This window comes from Dendropsophus ebraccatus, chromosome 6 (assembly GCF_027789765.1).
Source record: "Dendropsophus ebraccatus isolate aDenEbr1 chromosome 6, aDenEbr1.pat, whole genome shotgun sequence".
Classification (NCBI taxonomy): Eukaryota; Metazoa; Chordata; class Amphibia; order Anura; family Hylidae; genus Dendropsophus; species Dendropsophus ebraccatus.
Window position 1 is genome coordinate 26,166,629 of NC_091459.1, and position 17,890 is coordinate 26,184,518.

The following is a 17,890-nucleotide window of genomic DNA, read 5'->3' on the forward strand; positions in this document are numbered from 1 at the left end:
TATACAGCTGGGTATCATAAGATGGTACTGAAAACCAAACTTGCTGATGATTTGTCCGATGGGTAAAGTGTAAAGTGAGAAAAGGAGAGGGCCCAGGACTGATCCCTGAGGAACCCCGACTGTAAGGGGGAGAGAAGATGAGGTGGAGCCAGAAAGTGATACGCTAAAGGAGCGGTCAGAGAGATAGGAGGAAAACCAGGAAAGAGCAGAGTCCTTGAGGCCGATAGAGCGGAGCGTGGAGAGGAGGAGCTGGTGGTCTACAGTGTCAAAAGCTGCAGATAGATCCAGGAGAATGAGCAGAGAATGGTCACCTTTAGATTTGGCGGTGAGGAGATCGTTAGAGACTTTAGTCAGGGCAGTTTCTGTAGAGTGGTGAGGACGGAAGCCGGACTGAAGGGGGTCAAGAAGAGAGTTTTCAGAGAGGTAGCGGGTATTATTATTTATTGTTTATTATTCTCTCTTACACCCACTTGCCCCGCCTGTGCCCCCACCGGCCTGATGATTTAAGCTTTGGTGGGACTTCATCTTTAAATAGAAGACATATTGTGGAACATCTGGTGAAGTCTCTATACATTCTCTGTGAGTGTTGGGTTGAAACTTGGCCAGAAGTGCTGGAGAAATGGCCTGGTGGCAGTGTCCCCTGGAGAGGGTTATACCTCATCCTTAATAATTGGGGATGCTCTATAGAAAGGTCTAAAATTCTATGTTGAGGGGTCCAGAAGTGATAGAGTTGAAAATTTTAATGGATCAAAATGTTTATTGGTATGCTAATAAAATTTTGGTTTTGTCTTCTTTTTTCTACCCTCTATTTTTTAGCTATAACTACGTTGTCCCCTGCTCAAAGTTGTTGTTCCCCATTCATAGTTGATGCCTTCAGATTCTGCATTTTATACTGCACTGTGCATATCTCTCTGACTGGTAAATAGGAAACCAACATTGAATGACTATTTTACTCTTCACACATAAGTCCATTTTTCTAAATTTCTACAAACCTTTTTAATTCTAGAAAGCTTTTCATCTATTACTACTTGTGGTCAGAGTGGACCTCTTTCTTATTTGTTTGTATTCATCTCTGTAATTAGTTTCTCATGTAAAATCATTATATAATGGGCAGCTGAAACTTTTATAAACACTGGCTGCTATTTTTATTTACACCCAAGAAATGACCACTCCACTAACCAGACGCGTCCTTCAGTAAACAAACCGGGTCTGAAGTCATAGGTTGTATAACATGGAAACTTACAGGGCGTTTAGACATTTATTTTAAATGACTGTGGACCAAGAAAAGCCTGTTCTAAGAGACATTACTTGGCCTATAGAGATTGCAAAGCCCTGGCTGAAGGTTATGATTGTTGCCGTTGTACCTCTATCCCCTTTGGCACCTCTGTAGATGCAATGTCTATATATTGTACTGGCACATTTGTCTTTCAGTTGCCATCATTCAGAGAATTCTCTACACAACCTGTCAGGAACAAAAATATTTTAATAGCCATTATTCCATATTGGCCCAAGAGGGCTTGGTGCTTTCCAGAGCTCTCCCCATGAAGAATACAGGAATGCTCAACCGTGCTCAACGTTCTTATGTGTGAAAAGGATGAGGGCTGGAAAAGAGAGATAACTGACTGTTCAGCCCTTAGTTATTAAAGGTATATGGCAACCTTAAGTGTCCTTTTACACAGCCCGATATGGGGCCGTGCAAGGACACAAACGAGTGCACTCCTTTACAAGGCACAATGAATCATGCGGCCATTAACATTCATTGTTATCGGCCGCATATCTCCTGTTTACACATGTGCGGATGACAACCATAGATTTTACCGCCGCACAAAAGATCTAATCAGCTGACAAGCAGGCATTTTCCCGCTCATCAACACTTTTACGTGGACCAATCATAGGCCGAATGACCGTTTCTAGGAGTGGTCGCTGACGATATTTGGCCAGCATAAAAGGGCCCTAAGCTCTTGGCTCTGCACGTAGTTTTTCTTCTGGACAAAAGGTAATCACCTAAAATAAATATAAATCTAAGTAGTATAATTCCAAGGAGCTCACTATGTCTTCCAACAACTTGAGGAACTAGAGATGAGCAAAGCAACTGGAAATAAGTTTAGTGAGCTTCGCCAATTTTTGGTCAAACTCGAATTTTAACAAATTTTATTAAAAACAGCCAAAACTATAGTAGCGACAATACTGGGACTATTACAGAAGGGCTTATTTGTTAAAGCATGTTGTTGTAAAAGTGTCAAAAATTGGAAATTTACAAATTAAAAAAAAATGTCACTCAGCCTGTCAATCATCCAATTTCTGCCATTTCTCTCCTCTCTGTCCCTATATCACTCTGTTAGTCTCTCTCTGCTCTGCTCTAACTGCCTGCTGCCATCCTGCTCTCTCCTCCACACACAGCCGACTGGCCACCTCCGTTACTAAACCACCTTATATAGAGGGGGAGGAGCTGACATCACTGAGGGGCCTGCAGCTGATTGGACGGGTGCTAGAGATTATGGTTAATCCCTTTCTCCCACCCAGTGACGCTCCAGACAGCATGGCTTTTTTTTTTTTTTTTTTGCTAATTTTCTTAACAAATCCGTGGAAATTCGCTTTACAGAACTAAGCAAATTGACGGCACAATTCACAGTGATTCTTAATTCGCCAGATTAGCTTTGCTTATCTCTACCGGGAACTTTTTTCTTGAAATCAGAGAAAGTGTAAGACCTTACTATACATAATGACTACAGACAGTATTAAAGCGACTCTGGACCCACAATCTGCCCCCCCCCCCAACCACTTATACCATCAGATAGCTGCAATCCAAGATCTGTCCTGGGGTCCGTTCGGCAGGTGATGCAGTTATTGTACTAAAAAACAACTTTTACACTTTCAGCCATGTGTCAAAATGCCTTGGCCTAGAGTATCTATGCCCTGAACCCACCCAAATCTAGTCTACGTAATTGTGTGTACCAAATGCCCCACTGGGGGGTCTCTATGTAGGTCAAACCGGGCAGAGACTCAGGAGAAAAATAAAGTCACACATCACACAAAAGCTATCAGGACAGCTCATCCTGTGACACAACATTTCTGTAGCCCTGACCAACAACATCACAGATATGAAAGTGTTGATATTATAGGGACTTATCAAATTTCAGAGGGACATAAGAGTCTGGGAATACAAACTCATGACACCCTTTGACACACTGAGATTAGGAATGAATATGTCACATGGATACATTACGATAAAGAATTCTTCAGTAGCTGCTCTCCTCATCTCGGCTCTGCCCCAACTTCCCCTCCCCTTGGAAATTTTCATCATGTGTCTCCTGTCTCTCTGTGTGCTTTTTTTTTTTTTTTTTTAATTTGTCAGATAACCCCTCCAAGGAATGTGCCCCTTAGAGCTTTTAAGAAAATCAAAACTATGGACGAGACCTCTCATCCGGACAATGAAACTTTCACACTCCTTATCTGAGTCTTCCTTAACAGTTTACGGCCCCCACTGTTTTATCGTCCACCAACATGTTGATGTTTCTGCTTTCCATCACTTGTCAAATTTACGACTGTATTCCTGTGTCATTTTATGGATAAATCTTGAATTGTAATACCACACACAACCTGAGGACAGATGTGGTGCTGTTTATGGAAGAAAGCAGATATGCTTTTATAACCCTGGATAACCCCTTTAATAGGAACAAAGATCCAGTTTCTCTCCTTTGTCTTCTGGTGAAGATAAAGCTGATGAGCGTAAATCTCGCTTTATTGTGCATGCCATTTTTTATCATAAATGCCTTAAGCCCCTATTACACAGGGCAATGTTGAGGAGCAAGCGAGCGCTTTAAGCAGGTGGGGGGGCATTGAGGTGCGGGGGGGGGGGGCTGCCCGGGTGATCACTAGATTGTCCGGGCAGCCCATAAAACATAGCAGAGGTCTGCTCCTATTCCACAGAGCGACAGCAACGGATTACTGCTATCCTGGTCGTTTCTGTTTCAACATGTTAAAAGACAAACGACAACAACGATCAGCCGACATCGTTTAGGGTATATTCACACGGACGGGCTCGCAGCGAGATTCTCGCTGCGAGCCCGGCAGGTCCTGGCAGTTCCCATATACTACATACTTGCTGCGGTCTAAACGACCGCAGCGAGTATGTAATTCTGCCGCCCTTAACCCCTTCTGCTCCCGCCCGGCTCCCCTGCTGTAAGCATACTTTACCTGTCCTTGCTGCACGGGTCCGGCGTCCTGCTCTCCCGTCCGGCCAATCAGTGGCTGCAGCTGGGCAACACACTAATTCGCCGGACGGGAGAGCAGGACGCCAGACCCGTGCAGCGAGGACAGGTAATGTATGCTTACAGCGGTGGAGCCGGGCGGGAGCAGAGGGGGTTAAGGGCGGCAGAATTGCATACCCGCTGCGGTCGTTTAGAGCAGCGAGTATATAGTGTGTGGGAACTGCCAGGACCTGCCGGGCTCGCAGCGACAATCTTGCTGCGAGCCCGTCCGTGTGAATATACCCTTAGTGTAATAGCGCCTTTAAGGTGCAATCACACGTACAGAATCCGCAGCAGATTTGATGGTGCAGATTTGATTTGCTTTGAATCTTCAACTTCAAATCTGCGCCATGAAATCTGCAGCGGATCCTGTACGTGTGAACGCACCCTGAAAGTGTGTTCATACAATAGGCTTTTTGTTTTGCGGTGTTTTTATGCCATTTTATCTACATTTTTGGAGACATGCTGCGGCCAGAAAGTAGCATAAATCAATAGTAAAAATACACTATACCTACAGTCCTTTTTTGTGGTGTTTTCCAAAGAGGGTGCAGTTTTTGTTTGTTTGTTTTCAAAAACACAGCACGCCTTAGGTTTTGGTGGTTTTTTATTTTTATTGCATAAAAAAATACATGTCTTAAACATTTTCAATATATTAGGGTGATTTTGGACAGTCAAAAAAAAAAAAGATATATAGACGCAATTTCTTGTATTCTATGTAATTTCCATATATGTATAAAGAGGAGTATAACACTTAAATAACCAAACAGACAGTACAAACATCCAACCTACGTACAACTCTTTCTTACAAATGGATGCTTTGTGACCTCCAGACAAATCTCACAAATTTCCTTTAGCCCCAGACGTCTGCAGTGATTTGTAGCCCCTGGCTTGATATTATTTCGGGGCGTAACTCTGACATTGCGCCAAGCACTTAAAAATATACTTGATTAAGTCCGGTTGGGCGGTGTGGGGCTCTCCTCCTTGACACCCCATATTCACCCTGTCTCCTTATCATTTATGGTGATATCTGGTTACCCTTGACATACTGTACATCTTTATTATTTCACAGCACAAAAACACACAATTTTTGCGTTGATTCATATGGTTCAGGTTTAGCTTTTGGTTGTATAGATATTGCACCAGTACTTTATTTTGTACAGGTTGTATGATATATTTGTATTGGGGTGTCATTGTGGGTGGTACCATAGCGGGGGCCTCCATGTTGGTATTTAAAATGTTTTTCGCTTTGGGACTATTTATCTATAATATTGTACCTTTTGTAATAAAGTTATTTTATTGCTATAATATTTTTTGGTGTGCTATGATGCTTTAATGGCATATCGCCTCTGTTTTTGTTAAGTAGTGAGTGATACATTCAGCGTTTTATTTTTTAGTGAAAAACTAGAACATTTGGGGAAATTAACTTTTTTTCTAGGTTTGAAATTCTCAGCTGTAATAAACTGTCAGGATAAGAGAGCAGCATTGGTCCTGAGGCTATGTTCACAAGTTGGAGTTTCATTAAGCACTATTGCCATACTGCAGCGACTTCACAAAACTGATGCAGTACTACAATTAAATAATTAAAGGGAATCTGTCCCTGAGTTTACTCCACCAAAAATGAGGGCAGGATAAATTAGTGACAGAAATGCTAAACAGATCAGTGTATTACTTACATCATTTTGTTCAGCTGTTCTCCTAATATGCAGGAGAATAGGATTCTTGCCACACCCCCTCCTCCCCCCACCCTCCAGCTGCTGATTGGAAGTTGACTGCCTATACACAGCATGGATAGATAACTGCCAATGAGCAGCTGGTAGGCAGAGTTTTCTGATTCTCATGAATATCCAGGACTACTGGGCTCATGCACATAATGGAGAGGACTACTTATTGTCCATGTTATTCAGGAGGATATCTCTGGATTAGCTGCACAGAACAATGTAAGTGATACATCATTCTGTTCAGCTTCTCTGTCACTAGTTTATGCTACCCCGAGACAGGACAACCTAAACCTACTGACAAAGTCTCTTTAAGTACTTCAATTAAATAATGCAATACTGCAATTAAATTATAAAATTATGAAACTGCAACTGCCTTTATGTTGTGGTTAGGGCCAATTCTAGGTTTTCTGCTGCCAGAAGCGAAACCTGAAATGGCGCCTGAGCAATAAACTTATTTGGCCTAATGGCAGGAACAGCCAATAGTGACAGCTTGTCAGCCGGTGTCATTGTACTCTGAATCCCATACATATACAGAGGTTATACTGTGCTGTACATATACGGCTATAGATTTAAACATAAAACATGGGATAAAAAGTTACACTTTTATGTTAGCGATGTATGTTTATCTTTTATTATTTTATTTTTATTATGTTTATTGTTTATTATTTTATTTTTATGTATAAACACTATAAAACATGCTGGCATACGTTTTGCAATAATACATGTGTTATCTGGTTTACAGGAACCATAACCCTCGAAGATTTGTTATCGGTGCTACCATTCGGTGGTACTTTTGATTTGATTGAAATTAAAGGATCAACCCTCAAAGAAGCATTTGAGCACAGTGTTCATCGATATGGAGCCAGTACTGGAGAGTTTTTACAAGTTGGTGGTAGGTGGACTCTTATTTCCAATGCCATTAAAAACAAAGTACATGTATGCATTAAAACAAGTTTGTAATAATTAAAAATGTAACAGATAGTGGTCATGAAAAAAATATAATTTTTTCACAGATTTATTTAGCCTATAAACCCTGAAAGAAGATGTACTACACTTACGGTCAATTCCCATAGCATATACGATATTATATAAACCTGGGTGTGATATGTAAGTGGATGGTTGCACTGGCTTAGGGTGCCTTTACACAGAGATTTATTTTTGAAGCCAAAGCCAGGAACAGACTATAAACAGGGAACAGGTCATAAAGGAAAGACTGAGATTTCTTTCTTTTCAAATCCATTCCTGGCTTTAGCTTTGGGACAGGCAGAACTTTAACCGAAGGCTGAGTGGTGGAATCCGCTTAAAGTCTCCGCGGCTATTCCGTCGTGGGAATGTAATTTCGGTGTGCAACATTTTAACAAACCCCATTCAAATAAATTGCACAGACCCAGATAGCTGCTACATGTGAACAAATAGGATTTCATAGTAACTGAAGATTGTGGGAAATTGGTAATTTTGTGAAGCCTGAAAATGATCTCTTTCCCCTCAATTGCACTACATAAAACAATTTCCTTAATCATTTTTTACTTTTCTTTCATAGGAATTAAAGTCGTTTACAATCTCGACAACAAACCTGGAGAAAGAGTCGTCAGCTTACAAGTTGTTTGCACTAAATGTCGAGTACCAAAATATGTTCCAGTGCAAAAGGATGAAGTGTACAAAGTAGTTCTTCCTGCATACGTTGCTGACGGTGGAGATGGTTTTACTATGCTAAAAAATGAGAGTTTGAAACATGATAGTGGTAAGTTGTGAATAATTCCACCATGTATGTTAAATAATAAATCTTATTGTGTCATTAAGGCATCAGCATTTCTTCTATTATAGGATATGTCTTTTAAACTCCTCCTTACCTTATGGGAATAAAGCTACAATGGGCATTAAAAACAAAAAACACCTCGTAAAAAAACACATTGAACACATGGCATTTATTTGTTTGTTTTACAAACTGAACACAACAAAAAGTAGTCTAAAGCCCCTATTACATGGGGCGATGTGGAGAGAATGCGAGCGCCGACCTGTTAGGTCAGCGCTTACTTGCTTCTTGTTCCCCCGCCCGCTGCCTGCGCTATTACACGCACTGACAGCGAGCGAGGAGGAGCAGGTAAGAGCTGGGAGGGCCGCAGGGAGCTGCAGGGGGGCTGCCCAGGTGATCGTCAGATCATCCGGGCATCCCTTAGGAGAAAGACAACCATCAGCCAACATTGTGCATGTCGGCTGATCATTGTCTTCTATTACACAAAACGATTATCGGCCGTAACGGCCGATATCGGCTGAATACAGGCGATAATAGCTTCATGTAATAGGGCCTTAAGGCTATGTTCCCACACAGTATTTTTGCTCATTATTTTGGTCAGTATTTTGCGACCAAAACCAGGAGTGGATTGAAAACACAGGTTATGTTCACACACTGTTGAAATTGTGTGGATGGACATAATTTAATGATAAATAACGTCCGTTGTTTTAAAATAACAGCAATTATTTGCCATTAAATGGCCACCATCCACTCAATTTCAACAGTGGGTGAACATAGCCCTTCTGTGTTTTCAATCCATTCCTGGTTTTGGTTGCAAAATACTGAGAAAAATACTGTGTGAGAACATAGCCTTAAGGTGCTTTTACATTGCTTATTTTTACCAGGCACTATGTGCTCGCTTTAAACAAAAATAAAAAGGATTAAAACAAGGAACCTAAGTTGCTTACAGATTACAACAATGTCCCCAAGTTTTTTAACTTGAGGTGTCCACTTACCCATGGTTTGACCATTGTAAAAGTCATTAAGGGTAGCCTCACACATACCGGGTCCGCAGGGGATTTCCGCTGCGGGTATGTGACCCCATAGAACTTCACTATACCAGGATCCGCAACGGATTTCACTGAAAACTCGCAGCATAAAATCTGCTGTGGATCCGGTACATGTGAAGCTACCCTTAAGGATATATTCTCTATATAAAATAAACTTAAAGGGGTTATCCGGTATTAGAAAACTTTTACTATATAGCTGCACTTATACAGAAAATAATAAAGAGCCTATGCTTACCTCTCTGTGCTCCCCCGGTCTCTTCCGCTGACTGCAGCTGATGCCAAGTCCGAGGTGGACTGGTTTTGGGAGGTTTTGGGCCTGCTGAGCCAATCCTTGACTGAGAAGGGACAGCATCGCGAACAGTAATTGGCTGAGTGAGCTGTCACTCAGGAGATGAGTTTGTCTTGGAAGTGGAGTTGGCTGGAGGTTCGTTCGAACCAAAATGTTCAGCAATTTACCATTGGCTGAAGAAGTTAGATACAGCCTTGGGGAGTCCTGGAAAACATGGATTATTATAATTATTTATTTTTAAAGTGCCCTTGTTTCAAGAACGCTATACAAGCGATAGTGGGTGACGAACAGAAACATTACAAAATCAAAACACGTTATATAAATGAGGTAAATGGCAGACTGGTACTTGGGGAAAGAGGACCCCGCCCCTCAGCTTACAAACTACATGGCTGTATCCATGTTTTCCAGGTAGCCTGAGTGCTTCATCCATCAATTTCTTCATCCACAATATCAAATAGGTTCGGATGGACCCAAGCTGGCTTGAGGTTCGCTCATCTCTAATCATGGGTAAGGGTGTTATTACACGCGCCGATGGGGGCCCGATAATAACTGGGCCTATTACACGGGCCGATTATTGTTTAACAAGGGCTGCATGGACATCTTTACTGATGTCCTTGCAGCCCTTGCTTAACTTTATACATTACCTGTCCAGGCTGCAGGGCTCCTACTGCGCAGTGGTCCAGGACAGTGATTGGCTGAGCAGCCTATCAGCTCAGACAGGCCGCTCTGAAGCTGAAGCACATGGGACCCAGGGAGAAGACCACAAGAGGAGCCCTGCAGCTTGGATAGGTAATGTGTATCGTCACCCGCGCACCGCTACTACACGTAGCGATGCGCGATCGGCACCCAACAATTACAGGTTCAAACCTATATCAACGATCAGCCGATGATCGTTGTCATTGGCTGATTGTTGTATTTATTACACGGAGCGATAATCAGCCGAATCGGGCCGATTCGGCCGATTAGCGCTCCGTGTAATAGTACCCTAAGAATGAGCTGAAAATACAAATCTTTGCTCCTATTTATACCTATTTCTATGTTTTTTGTAGGTGATCTTGATGTAGCAGTGGTTGGAAATTTCATTCGTAAAATGCTCAGAGTCTACCCTGCGGTAGAAGGAAGAATTCAGTTTACACAAGACAACTCTTCCGAGTCCTCTTCGCACATCGTTCAGATGAACTTGCCTTTGGTTTTTTTTATGACTTTAATTGTGTTGATACAAAAAATACTCTAAAAATCATTAAAGATTTCAAACAAAGATTTAGTCCCAATTTTAAATATTGATTTCAACTTTTTACTTTCAACATATTACTAACTCTGCTGGGAACCTTTGCAGTGTAACTGAACATTTTGTAAAGAGTTTTTGGAAAATGGCAGTAGTGCTATGTTCCTCAGAAGAGACCGGATGTTGAAATTTGTAGAAAAGGAATGCTGGAAATGTGGAGGAGTGGGATTTCTCCTTTAATATCTAGACCAGAAAAACCCTTTAAGTGTATCTTAGTGTACAATAACTAGCTGCTTTATACAAATGTACAATTAGGTATCAAAGGCATATGAAAACTATAGAAATATGCTGCCTATAGCCGATATTCCATATTCCAAGTATTGTACAAATATTTATATATTTCAGAATTTAAAAAATCTCAATTTTTATCCTGTTAATAAAGTCTCACAAACAAAACTAAACAATACAAAAATAATATGGCCATATTTTCAATGTAATAACTGGCAATCTGTTTTTGTAAAAAAAAAAAAAAAAAAAAAAACTGCCACTTTTTGGTATTTTGGCATTATTTTGCAGTGTGAACAAGGCCTTAAAGTGAATTTTTCAGCATAAAAACAAATGGTAAACTTACTACAAATCCACTAACCTAAAGTGAATTGAAATGTATAAAGTACATTGTTTTTGTGCTGGTACAATTTCAAGCACAATCTGCAGTCCTCTACATTCGAATGAGATCTCCTGTAGTGTGCCGTTCTGTTTGCAGAGGTTTAGCATATGCCCTATTACTTGATCTCCCCTCTTAATATATTTTTTTTGTCTGTAGCATTACCAAACTATTCTTGAAAATCTTTATTTTGTAGGAAAAAAAACTTGCTTTCTCATAAATATTCATCAAGTGAAACAGAGAATAGCAGCCAGGGGGCAGAAATTGCACAGAATTAGCATACAGTGCTTTCCAGGCTTACAGTGGGGAAATGAAAGTCAGTAGAAGCATAAGAAATACAGTACATATGTATATAATCTTTGTGTTTCCTCTATATATACTTTATAGTCATTTCATACTGAGAGATTATTTAGGGGGGAAAAAACGGTTTTAGGGTTTTCTACTGTAAATAGGTTTCATTAGTCTCTTTGTGGTGAAACATTCTAGCAAGTTCTAAGATGACATCAGTGGGACCATTCAACACTTGTATACACAGTTTACAGTTAATGCAGTGCTCATTGAATTCATCTTGAAATGTTTTTTTGAACGTGTCTATCCAACGGGACAACCCTTCTCCTCTAGTAGTTACTCTGATTGGAAGAAGTCAAAGATTTATCAATTCAAACTAGAGATGAGCAAAGCGATTCCGGCGAATCAAAATTCACTGTGAACCGGGCAGTCAATTCACTTCATTCTGCAAAGCGAATTCTTCCCCATTCGTACAGAAAATTTGAACAAAAAAACCAATGCTGTCTGGAGCGTAACTGCACTGGGCGGGAGAAAGAGATTAACCATAATGCCTAGTACCCGTCCAATCAGCGTCAGGCCCCTCTGTGATGTTAGCATCTCCCCATCTATATATGGCAGTTCGGTAGTGGAGGTGGCCAGTCGGCTGTGTGTGGAGGAGAGAGCAGGATGGCAGCAGGCAGTTAGAGCAGAGCAGGGAGAGACTAACAGCGATATAGGGAAAGAGAGGAAAGGAGGGCTCATTGTGGGTGATTGTTTGTTGTAGCTGTCAACCAAGTGTCAAGTTTACCAAGTTAATGGGTGCCTATAAGAATTCACCTGGACCAGTGAAGACACAGTCCATATTATTCACTCACTGAGCACTGTAAACTCCTATTGAATTATACCAAGTTACTGGGATCAGTGAATGGAGCATGTACCTTACATAATCAGTGGTTGCACTCCACTCCTCCTGTGTTATTCAAGTTTGGTTTCATTACTGAACTGAGTGTGCACTTTACATTATCAGTGCTTGCATTACCCTCCTACTGTGTTATACATGTTGGATTTCATTGCTAAACTGAGTGTGCACTTTACTTAATCAGTACTTGCACTCCACTCCTACTGTGTTAAACAAATTTGGTTTCATTACTGAACTGAGTGTGTGCTTTAATTAATCAGTGCTTGCACTCCATTCCTACTGTGTTATACATGTTGGGTTTTATTACTAATAGGTAGGAAGGTGGTTTTACATTTTTTGTTATTTTTTTGGACAACAACAATATCTTTTAGGCCCTTTTCATACATCTGTGTATTCTTGCAAATGTGGACAGAATGCGGACCCATTCATTTCTATGGCTGCATACACAGCCATGCAAACTATATTTGCTGCTTGAATCATTTATTGGGAATTAAGGGGTCAGTGCAACTGCAGACACTTTGTGGATAGTGGCGAATGCACATCTATAATCTTGTCTGCAGCTGCAGGTCCAGAGCTTCAGATGTGTGAATCGGCCTTAGTTCCTCTACTTTCTATGATACCCAAGGGTCTTAGAACATTATCAATTTATTAATAAGGACTTTTCTCATTTGATTTTTCATTGTTTAGGAAAAAAATTGGGACATTAAGGTTATTTTAGTTTTATAATTTTATTATTTATTAAAGGGATTCTTTCACCTAGGTAATGCTTCCTTTGCTGACGGCCGCATAACATGGGGCAGACACATTTTTTTCAGAGGTCTGTCCCCTGATGTAGCATAGCTTAGCACTTATGCCGAGAACACAGCTGCAAACTGTACGAGCGACAGCAGACTCCTCTAAAGCAATCCGTGACTGCTTTGTGGGCTCCAGTGCTATTAAACTACACAATGAAATGTCTGTAACTGACCACAGGAAACAATGTCTATCCCTATATTATGTGGCCCTCAGGCAGCATAAAACAGGTGAAAAGTTCCCTTTACTATGTCAATCATCCTAACTTTGGTCACAGTTACCTAGGGTTTCACATACTCAATATAAAATCAGCTTTGCCCTCGACCTCCCGTACAAGTGTGACACCTCTTCTACTAATTTATTTGCTATTCTACGGATAAACTAAATTTTTTAAAATAAAAAAATAAAAATTTTAAAAATGAAAAGAAAAAAAAAGAAAACACAAATTTAACTGAACATAAAACATCTTGTAATGCTGTGATAATTTCATGGGTTTCCATGTGAAAACTCATCTCTGCATTGGCAGAAGATTTTTTTATTGTACTTTCAGCTCTGCTATATATTTATTTATCTATTGATTGATTTTTTTTCTTTCAAAAAAAGAAAAAAATCTTTATCTCCACCACTAGACAGTCAACGGAGTGGAAACAACTTTAATTATTGCAGATATAAAAATATCACTGAACATATAACAATAGTAGTGAACATATTTTTTAAACAGTAGATTATATGGACAGTATAAAATCATCTGCAAGAATTCAGCATGAAACATGACATATGCTATAACACTTGTGCTTTTATGTACTCTATAGGGGAGATTTATTATAGGCATAGCATTGATCAGTGCGATAGACTTCCTGCTCATTAATCATTAAGCAGACTTAATCATCAGAACGCCGATCGGACCAAACAGAGGAAGGTGAGAGACCTCCGGCTGTCACACTGCAAGGGTACAGATCGGTAAGTGACAGGGGACTGCCCCTGACACTTAAATGCCGTGGTCGTGGCGTTTAAGGGGTTAATGACACGCTGCAGCCTGTCATTAATGGTGAGGGCCAGGCTGCTCACTGCAGCCGGCCCCCACTTCCTACGAAGCTTCATAGGAAAGGACGTACTGGTATGCCCAGGGTCGTCTGGAGACCGTGACCCATGGCGTATCGGTACGTCGAAAGTCGTCTAGGGGTTAAAGGAGTATGGGGGGGATTCAGTTCAGGCAAGGGATGGGGGGAACATAGTAAAGACCAATACTTACCGGTCCCACTGCTGGACCCCTGCCAGGGTTCTCCATCTCTCAGTCCTTCAACATCATGACCCAGCTGATGGATGCCCTGCTCAGCCAGTCAGTGACTGGGGAAGGACACCGCCACAGTCACTGACTGACTGATTAAGCTATTTTCTCCCCTTTCCCTACCCTACCCTAGGTTGTGACTTACTCCAAAGCTGTGAGTAACTGACAGCCAGTGTGGGAGCCCAGTGATGCAGAACTGCGTGGGCACAGGCTGGTACACAGTAGGAGGCAATCCAGCTCACTGCACACGCATTGAATATTTCCTTACCAGGTGCATGGAGGTGCAAGCTTCACCAATGGATAGCAAGAGGAAAGAAAATTCCAGCACCACAAAAGTCCATAGCGAACTCTTTATTGTGACAACTGAAAAAACAATAAAACCTGATAACGGCTTGACAGTAGCTGACGTGTTTTGATCTATACAGATCTTAGTGGTAGCATAGGTGCATATGTGACTTTCTAGCTTATATAGGTTATACAAATACAGAGTAACACCCACTTCCTAGTCACATCCTTCCCACAAAGGAGGGGCTTCTTATCCTTTTACGCACATATCAAAATACAAAATTGTATGAAAAATAAAAATACATTAAGATACATATACAAAAGATAAAAAGAAAAAAGAGTAGATAGATGCATCAAAAGGAAAATAAAAATTAGTGTTGGTACATTAAATCATAACGGTGATTTAAAGTGTCACTGTCATTTAAATGTTTTTGCAGAAATCAATAGCACAGGCGATTTTAACCCCTTAAAGACCGGGCTAATTTTCGTTTTTGCGTTTTCGTTTTTTCCTCCTTGTGTATATAAAAGGCCATAGCAGTTGCATTTTTACACCTACGGACCCACATGAGCCCTTATTTTTTGTGTCACTAATTGTACTTTTCAACAACAGGCTGAATTTTTGCATAAAATATGCTGCGAAAACAGAAAAAAAAATTATATGCGCACTGAAATACGCCGTGTGTCGTATGGAAAAACTGACATGTTATATATGTTCCTCAAGTTGATACAATTAAAACGATATGTAACATTTATAACTTTTATATTAATTTATGGCTCGTAAAAAAATTAAACCTTTTATAGAAAATAAAGGTTCCTTAAAATCGCTCCATTCCCAGGCTTATAGCACTTTTATCCTTTGGTCTATGGGGCTGTGTCAGGTGTCATTTTTTGCACCATGATCTGTACTTTTTATCGGTACCTTGATTGCGAATATGCGACTTTTTGATCACTTTTTATTACAATTTTTCTGGATTTGATGCGACCAAAAATGCGCAATTTTGCACCTTGGAATTTTTTGCGCTTACGCCGTTTACCGTGAGGAATCATAAATTAAATAAATTAATATTTCGGGCGATTACGCATGCAGCGATACCAAATATGTTTGTTTGTTTGTTTGTTTATTTATAAAATGGGAAAAGGGGGGGATTTGGACTATTAGGGGAGGGTTTTTTTTTATTAATAAAAACACTTAATTCTTTTTTCACATACAGTAATTAGAAGCCTTGAGGGGGACTTCTATATACACAGCACTGATCTCCCATTGATATCAATGCTGTGTATATAATAGAGCAATGATCCATCAGATCGGTGCTCTATTATAATGGTCTGCTGCAGACCATCTGAATGGATTGCCGAGCCAGGATCAACGTAATTCCGACGCTGAGCCCCGGACGGCTCATTACAACGGATCTCCCCTCCGAGATCGCATCGCGGAGGGGAGATCCCCCACTAGACACCAGGGGGCACAGATACTATACAAATGCAGCTGTCAGCTTTGAGAGCTGCATTTGAATAGTTAATTAGCCGGCCGCCGCAGCTAAGACCTGTGGTCCCTGGCTGCACATAGCAACTGGGGACCGCGGGCTGAAGAGAGGGCTCACGCCGGGAGCCCTCTCTGATGCCCCTTCACAGCCGCATGATGGGTATACCCGTCATGCATTGTTAAGGGGTTAAGAAACTTTGTAATTGGGTTTATTAGCCGAAAAATGCATTTTTATCATGAGAAAGCAGTTTGAAGCTCTCCCCACTGTCTTCATGTTTCTCTTATGGAGAGGGGAGGGGTAGAGGGAGATGAGGCACCAAAACAGAACAACAAAGAGTTAATTTACAGCTACATCACCAGGCTATCTCCTCTGAAGTCCGCACTGACCTCTGAATACCGACTTTCACACAGGTCCCACTGTGTTCTCTGCTAGTGACTAAGGCTTTTTGAATGCAGATAATGGCATATTTGGCCAATAAACCCAATTACAAAGTTTCTTAAAATCCCCTGAACTATTGATTTCTGCAAAAAAAAAAACAAAAAAAACACGACAGTGACACTTTAAGCCCTTTGGATGTCTGGTATCTACTGTGAAGATCCAAAAGGCACGGGCTGGTAAGTATACTTTTTTTTTTATTATTATTATCTTTCCCCCACCCCCTTCTGGCACTCTAGTTTTAGATTTTGATGGACTTTTTGATGGATTTTGAGGTGAGCGGTGGGGCTAGCAGCGGGACACCCACCGGAAGGCCTTTTCCCCCAAGTTGTGATGACGTTGGGGGAAAAAGATCTGTCCCTGCTGATGGACTGGCCACTCAGCCAATCAGTGATTGAAGCAGCATCACGGTCACTGACTGGCTAAGCGACCAGTCCATCAGCCCGGTTGTGACGTGTCAGCTCTGGTGATCCCAGAGCCTGGCGGGGGTCCCGTGGCCGGTCCCACTGCTCACTGCAGGCACAGGGAGAGGTAAGTTAGTACTTGTAATCAATTTCCCCCTTGCCTCTGCTGGAATTTATAAGCTGCAAGACTTTTCCTTTAACCTTAACAAGGTGAAGAGGACAATGGGACCCCCTGATCTAAGGGTTCAATTGCAGTCGCAATCAATGCGACTTTTATAGCTATGCCACTGCACTAAGTGGACCCAAAAGAGGTGGAGACTTGTTTGGGACTATGTTGTCAAGGAAAGCTTTTAAGTTCTTAAAATTGGATATGAGAACACAAACAGTGTCAGGACAGGGACAAGATGAGACAGTAAGCCCTGATACTGAACCCACCCACTGTCCCTACCTACTTGTCTCAATCGGCCCTAGGCAGCCGCAGACAACCACAAAGGCGTTTCCTGTACTGAATACGTGCAACACAGAACAAAACAGACAGACAAACACAAAGGAGAATCAACAAGCCAAGTCAGAAGCAAACGGGCAACGCAGTACCAAATCAGAGATAAAACGGATAGTCAAAAGGTCAGGCGGGAGGTCAGGGAACAGGTCAATCAAGCAAAGGAGTTAGGTAGGGGGATCGCAGGAATAGACAGGGGTAGCTGGAATCAGTGAATAAACCTTAATAGCAAGCGATTAGAAAATGACTGCTGGCCCTTTAAATACAGGACCAGGAGCCCAGACCAGAACGCAATTGGTCTGGACTCCTAAGCCCTGACCCAAGACACCTGAGAAGCTACAGGCTGGGTTGCAGTAGCGTCTGCCACTCAGCCTGAGCACAACACTGCCCAGCTGAAAAGTCACGCGTCACTGGAGCCTGCAGCGCCCCTGGTAACCAGGGACGCCGTCAGGTATCCGTGACATCATGCGGCCCCGGCCGGGAAGGCAGCGCTGAACTCCAGCCGGGGAGGACGTTGCTGAAGTCCCTGACAAACAGGACGTAAAATGTTACTATCTTTATTATACAAA

General features: G+C 41.5%; 1 protein-coding gene across 1 annotated transcript in view; it reads left to right on the top strand.

Annotated features, from left to right (window-relative positions):
- Positions 1-10,317, top strand: part of NT5E (5'-nucleotidase ecto) — a 51,369-nt gene extending 41,052 nt beyond the window's left edge. The window contains exons 7-9 of the mRNA XM_069974706.1: positions 6,711-6,860; positions 7,509-7,709; positions 10,109-10,317. Coding sequence (XP_069830807.1) covers positions 6,711-6,860; positions 7,509-7,709; positions 10,109-10,293 — 536 coding nt within the window. The 3' untranslated portion in view covers positions 10,294-10,317. The remainder of the gene's footprint in view (positions 1-6,710; positions 6,861-7,508; positions 7,710-10,108) is intronic.
- Positions 10,318-17,890: the final 7,573 nt, after the last annotated feature.